General features: G+C 41.0%; 2 protein-coding genes and 1 non-coding gene across 3 annotated transcripts; 2 read left to right on the top strand and 1 right to left on the bottom strand.

Moving 5' to 3' along the window:
* Positions 1-194: 194 nt before the first annotated feature.
* Positions 195-5,702, bottom strand: snapin (SNAP associated protein). Its single transcript, XM_061829957.1, has 4 exons — positions 5,476-5,702; positions 5,240-5,286; positions 4,911-5,029; positions 195-1,046 (listed from the first exon to the last, which is right to left on the bottom strand). Exons 1-4 carry the CDS (start codon positions 5,700-5,702, stop codon positions 939-941), a joined length of 501 nt encoding a protein of 166 aa, XP_061685941.1. The 3' UTR covers positions 195-938.
* chtopa (chromatin target of PRMT1a) lies at positions 5,676-15,006 on the top strand. Its single transcript, XM_061829840.1, has 10 exons — positions 5,676-5,939; positions 6,647-6,736; positions 7,686-7,836; positions 9,616-9,787; positions 9,885-10,031; positions 10,102-12,548; positions 13,297-13,345; positions 13,802-13,829; positions 13,998-14,043; positions 14,904-15,006. The coding sequence occupies exons 1-6, from the start codon at positions 5,926-5,928 to the stop codon at positions 10,290-10,292; spliced, it is 765 nt and encodes a 254-aa protein (XP_061685824.1). The 5' UTR covers positions 5,676-5,925; the 3' UTR covers positions 10,293-12,548; positions 13,297-13,345; positions 13,802-13,829; positions 13,998-14,043; positions 14,904-15,006.
* Positions 14,605-14,740, top strand: LOC133504405 (small nucleolar RNA SNORA8). The gene has a single exon (XR_009795949.1). It is a non-coding gene; the product is annotated as a small nucleolar RNA SNORA8 (small nucleolar RNA).
* Positions 15,007-19,788: the final 4,782 nt, after the last annotated feature.

The following is a 19,788-nucleotide window of genomic DNA, read 5'->3' as shown; positions in this document are numbered from 1 at the left end:
GGGGAAAAAAGTTTTGAAATTATTCCTCTAGGTCTCATTATTTAAAATTCTACTTCCGAATAAAAAATTTCCTAGTTTTCAATTAACCCTTTTATCTAATGTGCTACTGTATTCTTAATCCAATCATGGTGGTGCTACTTGGGAATCATTTTTTTTTTTTCGGCAGTACTTGGTACAAAAAGTTTGGAAACTACTTGATCAAAATGCAGTTTTTTATTGGTATACAGTCACAAAAGCAACCAAAACAATTGAGGGGAAAGGATTAGGAAAAAATTTTTGGTTGGCATGATCACAAACATATTTCCAATCTAACTAGAGACATCACAACAGTTCTTCATTGTAGAACTGTTATGTTAGCTCCAGAAGTATTAGTATTAATTCATTTGTACGATAATACCCATGTATACCATTATAATGGAAGTATTTGCCTTTAAAAAGTTGCTACTGGAGTTGGTATTTGCAGTAAATCATCACATGACAAATATAGTGGCGGACAATTGCACAATGTGAATATTAAGTAAATAATATTCTGGTTCAAATATTTTTGGGTGCCTGAAAAAGGATGCAATATAGTGATATACTTTAACACCCAAATAGTAAATACATAAGTACATAAATGTGAAACCTCTTGAAGTAAAGGTAAATTCCCTTTTGTGGTGTGTAAGGGAAAAAAACTACAAAAGTCCTGCCACTGTCCAAATATTTACGCCAAACAGTTTACAAAATTGATAACATATTAGGGGTTCAGAATTTTGGAAACAGTTCCTCATAAAGACAAAACTAATCTGATGATGCAGCGCAGGACATCGGCATATCCCCAAAGAGCAAACTTCAGATCAATGGAAGAGTGAACTTGTTCAAGGTACAGCTGCCGGTATTGATGTGTCCTTGTAAATTGGGGCAATCCACGATATTTGCTGTGCAGAGGACATGGATGCTCAGGGTTTACTGGGAGAACGTGACGTGAACACTCCTGAGGCCTCCAACATGGTCTTTCTCCGTGCAGTCTCTTTGGCCACGTTATGATTGAGTCTTCTTAGACGTTCCTGAGGACACAAAAAACATTACGTTAATGTTTGTGTTTACTCCATGTTTTATTCCATTGCCATTTCTAAAGAATTGATTTTTCAAAAAGCACCTGCCTGCTGCTTCTGCTGGAAATGCGCTGGTGAAAACAGTTAGTAAAGCAGAGAACCACAACATACTTCAGGCGTTAAAAACTTTTAAGTGAACTGTAGAATTTGCATTTAAAAAATGTTAAAACTCATTGTTATTAAATCACACTGCACGGGGCCCCAGTTTAGAGCATCTAAGGATGAACTTAGCGTACTTTTGATTAGATTTGGTGGCTATAAAATCAAAATGTGGATTGCCATCAAGAATGATGTCACAAACAACCTCATCCAAGCCATAGCCTATGAAAGCTCAGTTTGGTGAGCATCACATAGAGATATTAATTCTGTAAATGCATTTTACGTTGATGATGTGTCCACTGCATGCCCCATATGAATAGATTTCCTACATAATCTCCAAGTGTATTTCAGTTGCTTGATATTAAAATGTGTATCATTCAATCATGCAGCTTGACTGGCAATGGAAAATTAAAAGACCAAAATTATCTATTCATGTGGCCTCGAACTTTGGTAAAGAACATTCGTCCATTAGTACCTGTCATCATTAACGAGAGCCGTACTTGGGTTATCACCACTCACAATGCAACACACGGCTGCAGAGTGAGTAGAATGTTTAGCATGCTACCATATGTTTTAAGATAGTGTCGCTATATAGCTACATTGTATATCTACATTGTTAAATACTTCAATAAAGTACATCCAAACTCACTGTTTACATTGTTTAATAGTTCAATAAATTACAACAGAGTTCAGTTTAGCTCCCAGTGCCTTTTTAAAGTTCAAGTGTCATGAAACGGATGAATTTTAGTATGTTATTAATGAAAAAAAAAAACCGCAGCCGGTATGGACCCATCTGTTTTTTCACCACAAAACATGATTTTGACGTATATGGCTTTTTGCAATTCCTGCCATGAAAATCCTCTCGAGGGATCTGTTTTCGAGAAGAAGCAGGAAATGGCATACGGGGCAGGAGCGCCCTCCAGTGGATTCGTTCGTTTCTATTAGTTTTATATGCGGGAAGGTAGCTCGTTGTTCCTTCGTGTTAGCCAAAATGCCGCCTTGTTGCATTGTTGGATATTGCTCGAACACTCAGGGGGATGGATTTACCCTTCATAAGTTTGCAAGAGACCCAGTTCATTGTGAAAAATGGATTGCATTACTGCAAACAACGAGAGCTTCGTGAGTCCCAAAAGACAGGTAGGTGTGTACACATCTATTAAAAAAAAATAATAGTTTGGGGTGGACCACGTAATCCGTCTCTCTTAAACGTAACAAAAGATCCGCGTACGTATGACAGGGGTGATAAATGTGTCGATGTGTGGATCGGACAGCTGCCGTGTCGGCTCGCCGGCGAAGGCTACTGCGTCGGGCTCGCGGACAGCGGCGGCGGCTATGAACAACGCTGCTGGCAATAGCGCACTCAGCCGGATGCGACAACAATGCCATAAAGTGGCCCGGCTTGGCGCCGTGATAAACCACTTCGGCCCCGTAAACGAGCCACCCAGACAAAGCGGCACCTGGGCGCGATGGCTCATCTCCGCCACGGAAGTGGATTGGACTGGGTGGCGGTTTGGCCGTGAGTCGCGTGTCTAAATATGGCTCGAAACAATAGGGTAATATTGCCCCAGTAACTTCACTCGGTTGTGAGATGCTCTCTTCTTCGAAAAGAGCTTCCGTGCCAGAAGGGGCGTGTTCGTCTCCTACAGTCGGGGCCACAGCATGTTTTCAATGGCGAAAGTCCGGGGTAACGTCACGGACAGGAGATGCAGCCAATATGGCAACCACTTGAATGTCAAATGACACTTCTCCAACTTTGTGCATGGATGACGCGCTCTCCACTCATATTTATTTTTTCGTATAGACATTGAAGTGAAGAATGTTATATGTACTTTTCATAACAATATCTATTTTAGAATGTTTATAGGGATGACACTTGACCTTTAAATAGCGTCCATGCATGCCACCGTATGTTTTAAGCTAGTGTCGCTATATAGCAGTATGCTTTGCAGCATTAAACATGTATGTAAATAGCATTTGAAGTGCATCTTCTTCTTCTTTTCCTTTGCTTTGTGTTAATTATTTCTTCACTCATTATTTTGGTTGTTTTGCTTGTTCTGTTTTTCTTCTTTTCTCTCTTTGTCATGGCACTCTATGTAGTGGTCATAAGAGTTGGAATTTGTGTTTGGCAATGCTACGTGCGACAGCGCTACACTTAATGACTGTGTAATTCGGCAGATTGGTGATGAAATGCTGCCTCCATGAATGTAGGAGCAGACACAAATCCCCTTCACACCCACCCCAATGACAACTTCACAGGTACTGTTGGGCACAGGCTAATCCTGTTTGCTAACAGTAAACTGTGCATCCAACAAAACAGCAGCTCTGGTTACATTTTGGCTTTTACATGTTTCAGATATTGTAGTAGCTAGAAAGTATTCGGCATGCCTTGCTGTGAAGTAAGTCATAGGTAGTGATAGTGTGTGGGTGGGTGTGTTTTAGGGGCTGGGGGGGGTCAATTTTTCACAAATAGGCAGTTACTTGGATGTTTGATTTCATACTTGATGAAAACACCAGATAGCAATTAAACAGTATATTATTAACCCCCCACTGAGATCCCTATATACATTGTAAAATAGATATTGTAATGAAAAATATATATAACATTCACTTTAATTTATATACGAAAAAGTAAGTATGAGCGGAGAGCGTATCATCCATGCACAAAGTTGCGGAGGTCTCACTCGACATCGAAGTGGTGGCCATACTGCCTGCAATGTCATCGGCAGATGTCACACCGGGACATTCGCCACTGAAAACACGTAGTGGCACTTGCTATGGGAGAGGAACAACAGAGATTTTCGGATTTTTCCGATGCGCCTTCTGATATGGAAACTCTTTTCGAAAAACAGAACATCTCACAATCGTGTGAAGTTACCGGGGCAATATTACCCTATCGTTTCGAGCCATATTTAGATGATATGCGGATCACTTCTAACTAACAACAGAATCCCGACAGTATGACAGCACGTAGCATAGTCAACCGCGAGCGACAATAATGCCGCAAGGCAGCCCAGCACAGCGCCACGATGAGCCACCTTGTCGCAACGATGAGGCACCCTGGCCGAAGCCGTGATCAGCGGACACGCTGCCAAAGCCGTGACCGGCGGACGCAGCGTAGATTCGCAGATCGACACAGTTAGCGCCCCTGACTTACGTACATGGATATTTTGTTATGTTCTGAGTGGATTACGTCCCCCCCCAACTATTTTTTTTTTTTTTTTTTAGGAGGTCTATACACACCTACCTGTCATTTGAAACCCACGAAGCTCTTGTCCTTTGCATCTGTGCAATCCATTTTTCACAACGAACCCGGTCTCTTGGGAACATATGAAGAGCAAATCCATCCTCCCGAGTATTCAAACAATATCCAGCAATACAACGAGCCGGCATTTTGGCTAACGCAAAGGAACAAAGAGCTACATTCCAGCAGGTAAAACTAGTATAAACACATGAGCCTGCCTGAGTGTGGTCCTGCTGTTAATGTCACTTCCTGCTTCTTCTCCAAAACAAATCCCTCAAGAGGATTTTCACGACGGGAGTTACAAAAAGCCTTTTATGTCAAAATCATGTTTTGTGGTGAAAAAATGGATGGGTCCATTCCAGTTGCCTTTTTTTTTTTTTTTTTTAATGAAAAACATACTAAAAATCATCCATTTCATGTCAGTGGGGCTTTAATAATATGCCAGATTTTGGCTTCAACAATCACACAATACTAACCTGAGCATTCTGGAGTATGTTATTTACAAGTACTACTCTTCGTCTTGCATTGAGAAGTTTCTTTACATATGGATCCAGGTCAAGGGCCACCTTTTGATGTTCATTTATCCGGCATAATTCTGTAAAATAAACAAAAAACAAATGACACATTACAAAGTTAAATACTTATAAAATTATTCATTCATGTTACACTTACCACAAATCCACACTGGGTCAAATTAGGTACATATGTCAGAATAAAATGCTACTACTGTATGTCCATTTATGATGAGTGTGTGTATGGTAGGCTTCAATGTGTCATTTAGTCAAATTCGAATAAAGCTCATTACCTGTGGCAAGATTGTCAATGTGTTCCCTTAGTTCAACTTGGCTCTCTCTGTAAATTTAAACAAATTGTCATTAAACACAAAACAATGGCGCAGGTCACCGTTTAACATTCTTGGAGATGAACATACGGGTCACGAGACCCAGGAAGCTACCATGCAAAACAAAACTTCGCGGTGATGTGATGAAAATGACGATGAAATAACATCAAGTCAAGCTGTCGATGAGGACGCACGTTTACCTGACAGAGTGGACATGCAGGTCCAGTTGTTCGATGGCTGGTTTTAACATGTCAAGCATCCCCTCAGCAATCACATCTTGGCCAGTGGAACTGTCAACAACAACAACTGCAGACGCCATTTTCATTGTCAAGCGAACAGTTACACCGGAAAACGCGTCATCGTGACGTTTGACATAAAACCCTCTCCATTTTCTTCCAGCCATATCCAGCTTCAAAGGCAGCACCATTTTAAAAAGTCACTTTGTCGGAACCATTGTATAACGTTTCCGTGTCGTTGTAAAGAAAGTATACCAGAAGGCATTTACTGTTCGTTGTCTTTTTAAAGCGTTTAGTTTGGTGGAAAAGAGTTTTTCGTCGACCTAAAAGGGACAAATAAAGCACTCTCGGCCTGTTTCCTTTGGAGAAGCTAGCTCTTTAAGCTAAGTTTAGCAAACTAGCTTTTCTCGATCAATGCAACATTCATTGTAAGTAAAACCCAATGACGTGACTCGATCTATTGTTAATTTAACCGGACTTGATACTTTAAAATATCAGTGTGGATATGATGTGTCAAACGCTAATGCAAAGTCTATTTCGGGATGAAAATGGTTCCCTTTCAGGTGGTCCTATCGACGTATTTTTAAAACTACAAAAGCAACTATGCCGACGAAACGCCACGTAGCCTACTCCTGCTAAACTCAACACTAAATTTATCTTTGCCACAGTGGGAAAGAATCTTACAAAATCTGTTTAAAAGTACGTATTAAGGAAGGAACCCTTATGTAGTGTAAGGTCTTCGCGGTTTGTGGCGTGTAAAAAGGGGCAAATGATTGAATGACAAAAACAGGTGGTGATTCTTTATATACTCCTTTTGTAGCCCCACAAGGTGAACGACCCCCAGGTTGCAGGTTTTCTGCCATCGGTGATTTGAATAGTTTTTGCTAATAGCATTGTAGCTGCAGATCCAAAAGTTATTCCCTCTACACTTGTTAAATACTTCGAACTTAAAATGGGTTGGGTAACAAGTGACATAGTTTAAAGTTAATGGGAAATAATAGTAATTGGACTATATTGCACATTTCAGCGTGCTTATTACTTCAGTCACATTGATTCTGTATCATATTGCAATGTCATTCTTCTCTCTTGATGTAACCACCTGAAAAGCGTTATTTTGTCTTCATTTTGTTTCCAGGAGCCTGCAACAGAATACAGTCAAAATGAGTGCTGCATCATCTCAAAAAGTTGTCCTGAAGAGCACCACAAAAGTGTCCCTGAATGAGCGGTGAGGCGCCATGCACCCTGTCGGCAGTTTAACACCAGACCCAAGGGCCATCCTTGGTGTTAGAAGGTCCTCTGAAGAAGGCCATTGTCAGGGACATGGGCCAAAATGGATGCAGTTTTCAATTACCCTCGTGTGTGTGCACTGCTCACTCAGCTTTGTTGGACCTGTGGAAATTTATTGGGCATAAGATGAAATAAGAACATTGCAAGGCACTAAATGTGCTCGCCCAGGCCGGATGCTGTGTGTGAGCAGTGCACAAAAGATGAAGTGGTAATACTTGCTAGGCCTATACTGGACCAGGCCACTGTCCTGAACATTCCATGGCACCTGCACTCCGTTATGTACATGGTACAGTATACATGAAGTATACACAATAGAAGGGAGTGGACATGTTGCACTTTTTAAAGCTCTCAAAAGTTTCTCTTGCTCTCAAACCAGTTGAAGTTAAGCACCTTCCATTTTTCTGTTCTATTACGCCTTTCTCTCTTCTACACAAGTTCAGGTACTCGGTCCTAGCTTGGACGTGACCGAGCACCTTTCACTGCTGCCTGTCATCCATGTCACGGTCCTTGCTGTAAGAGGCCGAGTACCCAAATGTAGCCCATGGCCTCCGCTTCTGCAGGATCACCCAATGAGCCAGTCAGCTTGGGGCCAGTAAGCGGCAACTGTTGTCACTCTTTGTCTTTTTCTTCCTTTACGGTCAAAGCTTCCTCTTCACTCTATTTTCTTCTGTGCTGCTTATGCCTGGTTTGGAAAAAAAAAAAAAAAAAGTCTATTTTCCAGAGAGAAATGAGTGCCAGCAAATGGAATATGAATGCCATGAGAGCCACGAGTAAGTGTGGCCGCATCCATGACTTGAGAAATGACTTGATGTGGAACCCTGCTTCCTCCTCTTCTGTGTCCCCTATCCTCGTCTTTTACTTGCTCTTTTCCCTCCCACCTTCTAAAGCTTCACTAACATGCTGAAGAACAAGCAGCCCACTGCGGTTAGCATTCGAGCCACCATGCAACAGCAGCATATGGCTAGTGCACGCAATCGCCGCCTGGCCCAGCAGATGGAGAATCGCCCCTCGGTGCAAGCTGCTCTGAGTCACAAACAGGTGAGCCAAACTATCAGACACAGCTCTAGGATCTTTGGACATCCATCTTACATAGGATGTGGTCTTCACCAAACTGGTTGTCATGGGAGAGGTCAACACTTTGTGTGTGTGTGTGTGTGTGTGTGTGGTGTGTGTGTGTGTGTGTGTGTGTGTGTGTGTGTGTGTGTGTGTGGTGTGTGTGTGTGTGTGTGTGTGTGTGTGTGTGTATTATATGTATATATGAGAGAGTGTGTGTTTTTCTGCAATGTTCCAACCGTAACCCGTGCCAGAATCCAAACCCGTTCTCGTTGGATGGAATGAGAAATCGTTGATACAGTTGGGAAGGAACTTACCAGTCCGTTAAGCTACTTCATTCGCACAAGCGATTGACCTGGTAAAGCATTGTGCACATGTGGTCAGGATACAATGGATAGGTTTCCAATTATGCAATCTTGTGTGTCATAGATGTCATAGAACACAGTTGGTAGGTGAAGCGTGTTCACCTATCATTAATTTATTTAATTGGTCTAAGGGTGGTGGTGACGTCATTGGAAACCTATCCATTGACTATGGATCAAGAGGTTTCAAGGCATTGGAAGTTCATGTGAAACGTCAAACAACTGAAAGCAATGAAAACGAACTTTTCCATAGCTGGTACACATTGATGTCAACCCAAGGCCAACAACCAACCCAAGTTGCAGACTGTGAGCGTTCAGAAACAATTACTTGTAAAAATGTCAGTGTTATTTACTGATAGACACATGACATTAATGTCAAATTATGTGTTTCAATCATTTACTAAAACAAGAAATTAAAATGTTTTTGAATGGATACAATATACACGCTATGAAAGCATGCTTACATGCCATGATGCAAATCTGAATTCAAGTTAATTTACTTAGTTGAATTTGTATTTGAAATTTTTTGGTGGTAAAGGTATGCACCTAAAAATTGAAAGATCATATTGTGTACATTTTGAAAACAGAAGAGCATTTATAGATGTACTAGATATACTTCATTCATAATACAATTTCTAAAACTGGCACGTTAAAATTGGTGATCATCCCTTGATCATGCTTGCAGCCCCCAGACCAACGGCTATTTTTCAGTCTATTTTCATGCAGTCAAATCACATGTCTGAATCATGCAACGGAATTGCTTAATGTTTGGGGGAATTCAAGTGTTCTTTTGAAGGGCGTGACCAGATAATCTGACTTTAAATGAAGGAAACTGAAATGAGGTTGCCTTGAATCCCTTCTTCAAACTTGTGCATGATTAGGAGCAAATTAAAGAAATTGAGAAGATGCAGCATTAGGTAAAACGAAAGGAGCTATCCAGTAACTGAAGTCCAAGATTGTATAGTGTCACTGCATAAACATTTACCACGTGGGAATCATTATTCTTCAGTGAGATGTCTGCCGCTTGTGGCGTGCCATAGAAATCATTGGCGAGTTATGTTAAGAAGCGAAAATACTGGTTATGTTCATACCAAGTGTGGTATGTTCATACAAACAAATAAAATATATTTTTTTTTCCCTCAGTAATTACCACAAGTGTTGGAAAGCGGTCATTCACTATTTTTATGCACCAAACAAGATCTGTCTGTTCAAAATCAAGATGTTTCTGCCGCCTCCAGGTGTGTGACAAGAGTGTACGACACAAAAGTTTCGGAGGCACGATCTGGTTTCTTCGTCAATGCCTAATATATGAAGAGCTCAAATCCTGACTCAGGACCAGTTCTATCAGAACTTCCATATTGGAAGAGCTTGTCTTTAAACCACGTTTGAAATAATTTGTCAGAGCCTGAAGCAACGACTGGGGAAGAGCAACATCCAAGCAAGGTTGGGTCGGCCAGTTGGGATGGGGATGCGTGGAGGTCCTGTTGGTGTCAGAGGAGGAATGCGTGGTATGACCAGAGGAATTCGCGGAAGAGGCAGAGGAGGAATGATGAGAGGTGCTCTTTCCCTGAGAGGTGCATAATCAGTTTTAAACAATCAGATCATGTGTCCGCGACATACATGCAAGTGGCATTGTTCATCTTTGTTCTTAACGGTTTCTTTTGAATGAAGGAAAGCGAATGGCTCCAACTTTCCCCATGCGAGGCCGTGGCTCTGCTGGTCGAATGGCAATGCGTAGAGGAGGACGGCAGCGTGCAGGATTTCCTGGCCGAGGGGGAGCTTTGGGGAGAGGAGCACCCCGTGGAGGAGTATCCAGAGGTAGACTTTCTCTCGTTAATAAATTCTTTCAAGTTTTTAATCTTTCCACTCACCTTTGGTTTGTGGACAGGACGCGGTGGTCTCCGTGGGCGCGGCGGTTTTGCTGGCAGACGTGGCCGTGGCAGAGGTGTTGGACGACCTGCTGTGACCCGTGAGCAACTGGACAACCAGCTGGATGCTTACATGTCAAAGACCAAAGGTCACCTAGATGCTGAACTGGATGCCTACATGGCCCAGGCAGACGCAGATAGTATGGAGTGACGTCAATGACACCGGACTTGAGTTACTGCGACACCTGTATAGCTTCTTTTAACACATACTGTGTAGTGTTGTTTACTTGTTCTCAGAAGATGAGGTGAATCTTTTTGAGAGCATAAACAATTCAGGACTCTTAGGACAAGCAGAAAATCAGTAACTCTGAATGTGTTTTCATCCACATTTACTTTTTATAGCTGTTCCTATGAAGCCCATTTTGACTTTTATAAATCTTGAGCAACTCTGTCATTTTTTTTTTTTTTTTTTTTTTTTTTACACTGTGTCCTTTTAAAACCAGTACAGGGTCTGTTCATGTGTAACCCACTTTGTACTTATTGTCACCTTTCACTTTGTTTCTGGCATTGCAAATGTTCTATTTTTGAGCACACAATTTGGTCCTCTGAAACATATTTGTTGGCAATGTTTCATAAGTTATGTCAAAAGAATGTGTAAACAAACTTTTCAGTCAACTATGAATATGTGTGAGAGACAGAAACATTTTGGCTTTTATCTGGTCATTTACAGAAAATCTTTCCTGTTGAATTCAAAGAAACTGCAGGTTCAACAGTTGGATAATATAATTGAGGAAACCAAGCAAGCATAACTTGCTACCAGTAGTTATTTTGTACGTGGGTAAATGCTCTTGTGTACAATGTAGGCATTAGTGACGGTGTTTTTATTTTTTTGCATATTTTAGTTATGCATGAATTTTACAAAGTTGCTAGTCTGTCATTTTTATGGTTATTGTCTGATGCACCAAATGAACCATCTTAGTTTGTTTTGACTTACACTTTGCATGGCCTACATAAAATGTACAGCTGGATGCTTGGCTACAGAGTGTGCCATCTCTGGACAGAGATGAAAACATTCACGGGTGTGATTTTCAAAAGACTTGATGGTGCATTTGGTTTGGCAAAACTACATGGGTAATTGATTATAACATCTGCCTCAGAGGTCTTATGTGGCATTTACATGTCCCTGTGCCTGTGTCTTCAGGAAATCAAATGTCTCCCACATTCAGAATAGATGATAGGTTGAGGACTTTTGGCTGTAGATGTGAGCGTCAATGGTTGGATGGCTGTGTGTTAAGTGGCCTGTGCTTGCATGACTGGTGTCCAGTACCAAATACCCCTACCTCTGGTCCAAAGTGCAGAGAGAAAAAATGGGTTTGACAAAGAGCACTTTTATGACCATCTGAATTTCAGACACCTATTACCCCAACTGAAGGTTTTGAACAGAAAAGACTTGATCAAGGGTAGCTGGACCCCTTCGTTCCAGTTGATGAAATCTATAACGCCAATCTCTGTTATCTTATAGAGTTCTGTATGAATAGGGAAAGGATCTTACGGTTCCAATATGTTCTGTGCCAATTTTTAAGTGAGGACCCTCAATGTATCGCTCGATAAGCATTCGCCTCACAGTTCTGAGATGCAGGGTTGGATCCCGGCCCCGCCTGTGTGGGGTTTCCATGTTCTCCCCATCCCTGTGTGGGTTTTCTCTGGGCACTCCTCTTTCCTCCTAAATCTCCAAAACATGCAACATTAATGGGAGACTATAAATTGCCCCTAAGTGTGTAACTGTTGTCTGTCTCCATGTACCCTGCGATTGGGAGGCAACCAGTTCGGGTTGTGCCCCACCTCCAGCCTGATGACATCTGAGATCGGCTCCACCACTCCCGCGACTCTCGTGAGGATAAGTGGCTCAGAAAATGGATGGCCCGTACAGTGCCTTCACGTCAAAACATCTTGGGTTATCGTGGATTCCGGGAAATTTAACCTATTTGGAAAGTGGGTCCTAGAGTATGTGCTTCAAACATAAGTGCGTTTGTATTTATTTTGCGTAATGGCGGAAAGACGAGGTCTGAAATGTACTGTGAAAGGGACAGATGGGAAAAAATGTGCCTTCGTGATATACTTTCAAACTTGAAACTGTCAGGGATGCTTATGAATCAAAACTTAGATTACATGTACTGACTATTCTGGCACAAACTAAGCTTTCATTTTTAAGCCCTGTCCGAACACAAAATCGTAACAGATAAAACAAACACACGACAAGAGAATGGCAGTAACTCTTTCTTTTAATTTTTTGAAGCAGGAAGCCCAATTTTTCATTTATCGTAAAGTACTTACAAATGTCGCAACGCGCCGTATAAATAGTTTTGCAGCAGCCTCAGTTGTTCCTTTGAATTCGGACTTTGCGGGCTGGATCTCCAGAGTAGTTATTGTCGGCCGGCAACCAGCAAGCAAGTTTCCTGAGGCATAGGTACAAACACCTAAACTAGAATAATGTGCTTTTTGGAAAGGTGAATAATACTGGACGGTGACGGAAGTATTTTGGGGCCATTTATACGTGTTGTACCCCCGACGTTAGCTTTCGCCTATGCTACCTCGATTGTAATACCTTTAATCAGCGATAATTATCATGGTTGAGACTTGATTGGCAATGCCTACCTATATAAATCGTATGGTGTCTGGAAAGATAAAGCAAATTATATGTGTGACTGGTTATTTGTTAAATCGCTGAAATAGTCGAGCAAAAAAGGCCTTGGGCACGTGGCTCGTCTTAGTTAACCAAATGTCCACCGATTTGACAAGATTTCCACGATCACATCTGTAAACTGTTTCAGTATTAAATTATATATATATATCTTAAGGTTCACGGTGCCTCTCAAATTGGCATCCTTCCTGGAGAATCGTTTTAATTTATCACGTAGTTAAAATTCATGTTTAACGTTCAAATAATCTCATTCAGTCTCCACTGCCACACATTTTTCATATTTTGGGAACGGTCCAGTTCAGTGGGTTCTTCCTATGAGAGCGGTGGTCACATTACATCAGGTTTTGCTTTCACCTCAGCATTACTGGTTGCTGCACGGTGTCAATGAGGCCTGATACAGCCCGATTCTCTGTTTATAAGTTCATGTAATTTTGGTTCTGGTATTTGCATGAGTAGTCTTTACTTAAACTGCCCAGAAAAAAAACCCACACCAGAATGTAAACTTCTCTTGCAGGATGGTATCTCATTGCTCTTGTGGCTAAGGATTGAACCTGAGATGTAAGGTTAGTACTGCTCATGTGTGTTTAAAAAAAAAAAAAAAATCGTCAAAGTACCCTATTCCTTTTCTGTAGTGCCCTGTGCTGTAATGGATTCCCCCACCTCCATGCACACCACTAAATGAAAATCAAAAAGTATAATCACAAATGTGTTTGTTGTGATATCTTGAGCTGTATGGTTGAATACAAAGCTAATTACCGAATTTTGTTGCATTATAAGTAGTGAATTGATTGCATTAAGTATTGTTTATCAAATGTCTTGTCTCACAGCAAGTGCTGTAGTCCTGTTTGGTGGGCTGTCAAGCTCTTGCAGTGCGAAGAGCAACAAATCCTCTTGCAACCCACTGCAGTCCACTGTCTGCTGTAGTGTTACTTACGAGAAATTACACTTGCTAGACATGCTGTCAGTTGTTGTTCTGATGAGATCTTTGTATCTTAAAGTCGTCTTTTTTGTTGTGCCAGGTACAAAAATAGACACTTAGCCAGCCGGGTAAGTGGTTTGCTTGCATTTTGTCCACAAGCTACAGTTTATGATGATTGGCTAAATATGTTCAACTGCTCTGACTTGTGAGTGACAATTGCCTTTCTGAACAATGTGAGGATTTTGTAATTGTGGAATAAGCTTGGCATCGAAAATTCAATCTTCTGCCTCCTACAGGTGTCACCTGCTCTGAATCTTGGTCTCCCTGAGAACAGAACATAATGTGAGTATAGAAAGTAAAACTGGTTTCAATAAAATTAGGCTGCATAATCAAAATATAATGTTTCAATAACCTGCCATAGCATGTGATCCAATCATATAATTAAAAACATCATTTTACAACAAAAAATGTCCTTCTCATTGCCACCTAAAAATACTCAAGTACCAAAAAAATGAGCAGATTGAAATTGTTACATATTTGGTCAAAAAGTTTTATTCCTAAAACTACTATATGACACTGTGCACAAGTTTCACATTAAATTGAATTAAATATGTAGTGCCCATAGGTTAAATAAAAAAAACTTAGAGAGAGAGAGAGGCATTTAAAGATAACCATTTGAGAAACAATTGTACTTAAAAGAAAAAAAAAGTGCTACACTTGAAGTGTTGAGCATTTGTTTGTTTTATGTTTAAATGTTTTGAATTTTATTAGCATTTAATACACTGCTACGACACTTGAAGATTATGTGAGTGAGGCATTAGCTTTTGAGCTGGCAATTGTAATGCCTCTCGTTTGTGCTCATAGCTGTTGTAGGCCAGCGTGCATTTATTTGAATGAATGATCAGCACTGTATGGTGTCTGTAGCCAGCTGCTCCATCAGCAGGCTTGTTCAAATGTCAGTGCCAGAGCAAAGTCAGCACATGGCATCGTTGGTCTCCTCGCTGCGTGTGTGGGGAGTCCTGGTATGACTGACACACCACATTTTTGTCAAAAGTCGATGAATACTCTATTTTATTGTTAGGCATTGTGACCAACATTTTATGTTAGAACTAAGTGCAGAATGGGAATGTATGCGCTGACTAGTTAAACTGGTCTGAACGATTTCTTCCCCCCTCATTCCGCCCCAATCGTGCTTCCTCCAGATTTGGATGTACCTGTATGTACCCTTCAAGGAGGCATTGTTCAGCCAAGGTCATTCTGGATCATGGACACATGACTTCTTAACTTTCATCCATGCTATGGTTTGTCTTTTACCAAATGTACAGTTTTCAGAAATATGCATGTCCACGTGATCCTTAATGAATTAACTTTTTAAATGCTGATTTATTGAATAAATCATTTAATCATTCATGTACTTGGCACTGTTGGTATCTGCAGCCTGCTGCTTCATCAGCGGGAATGTTCAAAAGTAAGTGCAAGAGCAAGTCAACGTCTGGCATCGTTGGGCTCCTCACTGCCTGTGTTTGGAGTCCCGGTTTGACTGTTGAAACAAGCTGGCCCTCAGTGTGCATGCTGCTTCGTGGTGGGGGGGGGGGACACACTGTTAACCTAAGGAGTTTTTTTTTTTTTTTTTTAAATGTACGTAATTAAATACTGCTGGTTTAAAAAAAAAAAAAAAAAGAAATCATGTAAATATCTATTGGCTATACTACAATCGTGTATTTCTGTTCTTGCAGTTGACTGATTTGTAAATAAGGTTAATTTTTCATTATAAGGACTTCTATTACAGATAGAAGCTTACTTTTTAATATTTGTTTTACTTTTTCACATGGATTTTATTTCTTTTGCAGATTAAAAAAAGAAAAATGTTTGGCAATTAAAAAAGATGGGTGACCAAGAAGCATGCTCCAGGATCGAACAGCGGTCTGTTATCAAGTTTTTGGTTGCTGAAGGGTGGAAACCAGTTGAGATTTACACGAGAATGTCAACTGTGTATGGTGCCACATGTTTCACCTGGGGGGGGGGGGGGGGTGTCTTCAAGTAGGCTAAATTGTTTAAAGAAGGACAGAGCAGTATTGAGGATGAAGACAGGCATGGAAAGGCCTACTGAAGTGAGCTCTTTTGAGGTGATTAAATCAATGACTTCATTCAGTCTGACAGAAGGATGACATGGCAAGGACTTTGAGCTTAACTGTTGGGATAGCACACAAAATTGTCCATGATAACCTTGGCTACTCCAAGGTCAGCTGCCGGTGGGTGCCAAAGATGCTTACTGCAGAGCACAACAGTGGAGGGTCGAGTTGTCCTAGCAATGTCTCTCCTGCTATGAGGGGGAAAAATGGGTTTCTGAATGGTCATGTTACGAGAGAGAGAGGTTTGGCACTATGAGCCTGAGTCCAAACTGCAGCCCATGGAGTGGAAGCACACAGGCTCTACGGTGAAGAAGTTCAAGTTCCAGCCGTCCACAGAGAAAGTGATTCCTCGTACAATGTGTGTAAGTAATAACCTCATTACTGCTTTTAAATAAGTTGTGTATTGGTCATATACCAAGGCTTTCAGGTAGTTCTGTTCCTGACTTGCTGTGGACTTGACCAGAAATGAAATTCATCCCAGTGGGCATCTACAGTAATCTGCTGAGATGACTTGTTGGGAACACAATGTTAATGGCTTTTTATGTTGAGTGGAGTACTGAGTTTTTTTTTTTTTTTTTTTTTTAAATCTTTACAGAACCCTTGATGAAGTGAACAGTGGTTGTTGCATCATAATATTTGCAAATATTTTTTAATTTGCTTTGCTTTTGGTGTGTAAACAAATAAAAGTTTTAGAACATGTCGTTGTTACTGGTCTTTTTTTTTTTTAAAGCTCAAAATTTAGCACTTGTAAGTAGTACAGTGGGTGTCCAGCATGTGGCAGTGGATCCCCATATGGCGACATTTCAGTAAGCCTGTGTTGTACACTGCACATGGACAAAATAAATCTGCATGCTGTTGCTTACTCAATGCTCTCCAAATTGAGTTTTCAGCCTTGGGCTGGGGAAGCTGAAATGAACATTTCGCAAAGCTTTTACGTTAAAAGCTAAAGTTGTTTTAAAGTGTTACATTTGTCTTGTATTTCACTGGAAATTAGTTATTCTCGTGAGACCATGTGAAAACAGCATACCAAAACCTGCTCATGTAGTCGTCCAGAGTTCAGTTGTTTACATAATGACCAAATTGTTTCCTTTTCTCAAGACTAAAGACAGGACTTCTGCTAATGTAAACTTGCAACACTTTTGCTTTCACAGTGCTCAGCTTGACCTCAAACGTTTACCTTCTGGGGTTATTCCCAGAGTAGTTTGTTAGTTTGGACATAAACACGAAAATATTGAACTAATGCCAGCAGTAATTCATAAGCTGTAGTTCAAACAATTCTGTTCTTGGCTGTATACACACACACACTGGCCGTGACAAAGAGGTGTTCATTTGTGTTTACAGTGGTGAAGAACGGCACAACATATGATACTGAGCTGCTCCTAAAATACTGGCTACTTACCATATTTGGCCACATGAGTGTCAAGGTCTTTATAGAACTCAAGTGGCAGAATGGTGTGTAATTTTTCACATATCCTAAAAAGTGAAGCACACTTTGTACTGCAACAGTGTTGAAATTGTATTGTCACTCTTTTGTGTAAAATTAGATGGTCGGTGGGAGGCTCAGGTCCCTGGCACAATGACATTTTCCTTCATTGCTCCTTTAATTGTATTGTGCATTTCTTTGTATATCTGTGCAAACGTGTACCACAGTTGGAACCAGAGCAAGTATGTTAACACATTCATGTTTGTCTACATTACATCACTTTGTTTTGCACCTTTAAACAGCAGTGCAACTGGAAGTCTAAATCTGGGAATGGGTCTGGCTTCCAATGCTTTTAATCTTTCTTGGAAAGCGGACGTGGGCAGGCGCAGACAAATTCTCTCCATACACCCACCAAGGTCTATCCTCTATCCCACAACCCTTCACCTCATTACTTATTACACCTGCTGTTCTGGGCACACACTAGATACTGTTGTGCTTGTCCTGATACTGTGACAATGTGAAGGAAGAAGATCATATTAAATGCTGCTTCTGTCAGTTCCTTCACATACCAAAATAAGTGACCAGATCATCTGTCCATTCCATCCTTGTCCTTATTCGGGACTGGGGTAACTGGAACCTATTTTAGCTAACTGGGCGAGACCTTGGATTGGTTGCTAGTTCATCCTCAGGGACGTATGGACAAACATTCTCTCCTATGAGCAATTTAGAATTGTAGTAGAGGATATTATGGGGATGTGTGATGAAGCTACTGGAGGAACAGGAAGAACATGCTAATGCTACACAGAATTTATGACTGTAAGGCAAAATGAATGAATGGACAACAACAATTCATAAAAAAAAGACTGGGATTTTTTATCAACAGTGGATTCAAAGATATCATTGAATGTCTTTACTAGCTAGAAAAAGAGGAATCAATTTACCCCATGAACCCGAAGGAAACACCTTGCTATTACAAGCTAAAAATTCACAGGGAAGGAATGAGGTCAGCCAGCATGGTGGAGCAACTGGTTACAGGGTTGAGGACAGTGGTTAAAATCTGGGCCCCACCTGTGTGGAGTTTGCATGTTCTCCTTGTGCTTCCGTTGGTTTTCTCCGAGCACTCCGGCGTCTTCCAAAATCCCCCAACAATCTGCATTAATTGGAAATTAAATTGCCCTGAGGTGTATTTATGAGTCTGGCTGTTGTCTGTCTCCGTGTGCCCTGCGATTGACTGGTAACCAGTTCAGGGTGTAGCCTGTCTGTGCCCGATGATAGCTGGGATAGTTCCAGCACTCCCGTGACCCTTGTGAAGATAAGTGCCTTAGAAAATGGATGGATGGAATTAAATCTCCCACCCACAACATTCCCAAACATCTACCCACTGCTCAAAGTCAGAAAAGTACCAATTATTGGGTGACTCAAAAGGGATCTTGAGCAATTAACCAGTTATGTGCATTGTATTGAAAGTGATGTTCCTCCCTTATCTTGTGGGGGGTGGGGTGGTGTAAATGTTAAACCTGTTCAATGTGTAATCACAATTCTTGTGCGTAGTCCATCCACAGACTCCATGATTGCGATGTGAAATGTAACAACAGACAATTCGGAAGCAACCTCAAGCTTGTGCTGTTTCCTTCACAAATGAAGAAGCAAGTGCTTGTTTTGAGTCTTTGTGTAGTGTCCCCGAAGATGTTCACCACAATAAAAAGGACAAGAAGTGTTTGCAACCACAATATATTTTCACGATAAGTCTGCCTTCTATTTCTTATTCTATTACTGTACGACAATTTCTTATTTGTATTTTCCAGCAGACTATGCCGAGGTTCCTTTTACAGGTCAGTCTTGATCCTACAACAGAGCGATACAGTTTCTGGACAAAAAAACAAGACATCGAATGTTCTGGTCCCTTACATGGCTGGATTCTCTGGGAAACTCTGAAGGATTTTCTCCAAACATTCCTAATGGACTTCAAACCTTCTGACAAGAGCTGACTAACCACAAGGACAAAAATCCTAAGAGGCAACATCAACAACGTTGTTTATGCTGTGCGCTATACCAAGGAAGCCAGTGACCTCTCCAGAGACCAATAAGATATCAATTTATATGAGTTAAGTACTCATGATTAACAGATTTGATATACAAGAGTAAAACACATATATCTATAGTATAGTTTCCCATTCACCAAAAATATGAAGGTGCAGTAGTGTGTACATATAAGTAGAGGGTGAGTGGCTCAGCTGTATCTAAAAGTAACCAGCAGGTATAAAGTGGTCAAGCATGAAACATTTGCGTCCCCTTAAAGTAGGAGCACAGTTCAGTGTACACATTAGAGCCTTTCAGCACGAAACAGTGAAGACGCACAGAAACTTTTTACGCTCAAGAGATAAACAGCTGCCTTATCTGCCACACAGCCAAGTCAAAAGATGTCAGCAGTTCAGAGGACGGGGACATTTTTAGGAGCAATCGTGAGCATACTGGGCTGTGAAAATGTATGAACCAAGGAGATCAATACCTTCTCAAATTCTTACACTGTAT

This window comes from Syngnathoides biaculeatus, chromosome 1 (genome assembly GCF_019802595.1).
Source record: "Syngnathoides biaculeatus isolate LvHL_M chromosome 1, ASM1980259v1, whole genome shotgun sequence".
In the NCBI taxonomy this organism is placed as follows: Eukaryota; Metazoa; Chordata; class Actinopteri; order Syngnathiformes; family Syngnathidae; genus Syngnathoides; species Syngnathoides biaculeatus.
The sequence above is the reverse complement of the archived record's forward strand: the minus strand, read 5'-3'. Positions and strand labels throughout refer to the sequence as shown.